The sequence below is a fragment of the Hordeum vulgare genome, chromosome 2H (genome assembly GCF_904849725.1).
Source record: "Hordeum vulgare subsp. vulgare chromosome 2H, MorexV3_pseudomolecules_assembly, whole genome shotgun sequence".
Lineage (NCBI taxonomy): Eukaryota > Viridiplantae > Streptophyta > Magnoliopsida > Poales > Poaceae > Hordeum > Hordeum vulgare.
The window spans coordinates 208,930,134-208,933,001 of NC_058519.1; the positions used below are offsets into that span (position 1 = coordinate 208,930,134).

General features: G+C 50.4%; 1 protein-coding gene across 1 annotated transcript; it reads right to left on the minus strand.

The window, feature by feature from the left end:
- Positions 1–2,509, minus strand: LOC123429940 (WAT1-related protein At5g64700-like). Its single transcript, XM_045113904.1, has 7 exons — positions 2,049–2,509; positions 1,888–1,953; positions 1,671–1,787; positions 1,339–1,582; positions 1,074–1,232; positions 729–880; positions 1–532 (listed from the first exon to the last, which is right to left on the minus strand). Exons 1-7 carry the CDS (start codon positions 2,222–2,224, stop codon positions 367–369), a joined length of 1,080 nt encoding a protein of 359 aa, XP_044969839.1. The 5' UTR covers positions 2,225–2,509; the 3' UTR covers positions 1–366.
- Positions 2,510–2,868: the final 359 nt, after the last annotated feature.

A 2,868-nucleotide genomic window follows, 5' to 3' on the forward strand; every position in this document is an offset into this window, starting at 1 on the left:
TTGGATGATCACGAACTGGTTAATCTGCAAGCATTTTCTGCATGGTATACTCATACGTACTGGACAGTTACATTAGCAGCATCTTAATGAATTCTCCTAAATTCCATTATAAACTGACATCTGCCGTACGTGCATCTTGCGGTCGACCCCTTTTGTGATGATACGCTACCATGGCAACACATTGCAACAGCCAGTACAGTACATGATTAGAGTCCTTGGCTGACGTAAATGATTCCGAATTCTGGAGAACAGCCGCACTCTTGGAGCGAATTAGCATCATCGTCGTGGCATAAAACACCAGTCGTACTGTAGATAAGATGTTGGAGGTCCACTAGAAATCGCACCCAGGAGGCCACCAGGTGCGCATCAAACCTTGGCCGTCGCGTCGGAGTCGGGGACGATCTCGCTCCCCTTTGTTTCGTCGGCCCTCCTCTGCGGCAGAGCGGCGTCCACCGCCGCCCCTCGCTCCTCCCTTCCCTTGCCCCAGAGCACGGCATAGAGACCGGCAACGAGCAGCGCGCCACCGATAATGCTGCACCCAAGCGACAGGACAGGACGTAGGAGCATGATTAGACGTACGTGCAACGCATTTCTATTCGCATCTGAGAAAGCGAAGGACGAAGGTGTCCAGTGCTCTTGGTTGGGGTCGTGGCTCGTGACACGGACTCTTTGCTTTGTGGTGCAGTGCAGGAATCAAAAGAAGAATAACAGACTTAATAGGCACGTACCTTCCCAGGCCCACGTCTTCTCCCAGGAGGAAGGAGGCGATCACCATGGTGAAGACGAGGCTGAGCGGCATCGACATGGACAGGAACACCGGGCCTTTCTTCTCGATCACCCAGATCTGCAGGTAGTACGAGATCGCCGCCACGACAATACCCTGAAGAGAACACAAAACCACGTACGCCGCGCGCTTTTGAGTGCCGCTAGTCATAATAGATACTGTACATTACTACTACTAGCTACTCCCTCTGTTCCTAAATACAGTACTTGTTGTTGGGAAGAAAGTCTAGTTCTCTTCAACAACAAATATTGTGGTACGGAGGGAATAGTTGAATAGCGTGCTTAATTACCGTGAAGAGCACCGCGAAGAGGCTCATTCCACCGGCGAGCTTCCACCGGGAGAAGTCCCTCTCCATGATGAGGGCGATGACGAACGACTGGACGCTCGCGAAGGTGCACTGGAGCGTCGTGTTGAGAAGCTTGGATGGGTACTCCAGCAACAGGGGCCCCTGTGCCAACGAACCAACACAATGTCAGTCAGCTACGACGAGTATTAGTATACTTGTGAAAATTCACACTTCCACTTCCACGAGGCAGGAGCAGGGCAATAGTTACCTGTTTCACTGTCCACAGGGACCATATCACGACCGACGCGGTCATGAGGAAGATCCCCAGCGCCCAGTTCTTCTCCGGGCGCGCGTGCACGGCCGTGCTGCTACTGTGCAGGAGGGGGTGGTGGTTGAAGGACTTGAGCTGGGGGCCTTGGTACAGCGCCAGCGCGACCACGCCTCCGATGCAGAGAAGTATCCCCGAGGCTTTGGCCATGCCGTGGACGCTCTTCAACTTCAGAGTCTCCATCCTATATATTTATTTAACCCGGTAACCTACTTTATTTGTTGATAAATAAACAAGATTTTCATCTTCCTGCTCTCGTTCCAGGTTCTTACCTGAACATGACGGCCAAGATGAATGCAACCACCGGGACGATGTTGAATATAGCAGACGAAGAGGTTGCTGAAGCATAATTCAAGCCAATGCTATACAGGTTTATGGTTCCAGCCATCCTGAGTGACACAAGAACCAACCATAAGAAAATCTAGCAAGCAACAAAGTGGAGTTTCAGTGATGTAGATGACGGCGTAATCGTCGCTCGTCGGCGCATACCCATAGAAGGCGTGGACAAAGATCTTCACGGAAAGCCTAAACGTCAGCGGTGGAGCCGACCCCTGCCTGAAATCAAAGAAGACGAGAGGGATAAGCGATACAGTTGGCCTCATCTCATTGAGACTGAACAAATCCGTCATGTCTATTCGCTATTCGGCTACCTAATCTCGAGGAAGAAGGCGAAAGGCGCCAAGAAGATGGCGGCGACGGCGTGGCGGTAGAAGACGAAGACGGTGGTGCTGGTGCCCTCCTCGAACGCCGCCTTGGTGAATATGTGCATGCCAGCGTATATCAGCCTGATGAGCACTATCGTCGCGTACACCTTGCCGTTGCCCATGGTGTGCGGTAGTAGCTGGACCTAAAGGCTGATGCTTCACTTCCGTTGCGTCTGTCTGTCTGTCACCGAGCTCCCCCTCCTTATATATGCAGTACGTGTGGTGTGATGGCAAAGCGGCGAGGCTGTGTGAACTCTCAAGACTCAAGATACTCCGCTGAAGCGACATGCAAGGGGAAAGCATGCAAGTTCTCGGCGTGTTCGTGACTGCCGGATGGCAACGATTTCAGGTAGTAGCGATCAGGTTTATGTGCAATTTTTAGGGAATGAAAAGTTGATCCCAGTTCATTTATGTGCATGGTTCAGGTTAACATGGCATGATAAGCTTTTGTGGACGACAGGAAAGAGGTTTTTAAGAGCAAAAAAGATGCATTCTTATTGGTGGAATGGTGACGTGACGGAAAGGACGAATAGTGCGCGGGCCATGCATGAATAAATGGCGACTTGAATCAGCAGCATGGCGATTTTTTTGGATAAAGCGTCTGTAAGTTGAACTTTGTTTAAGGACACTGAGAAGCTTCCTTATCTCCTGATCCTGATTCGATATATTCAGATGAATGATCATCGTGCGCCATTGCGAAACTGTCTAAAATTTCTAGATAAACTGATTTAAGAATAGAAAGGGGTGCTGAATTAATTAATGCTTT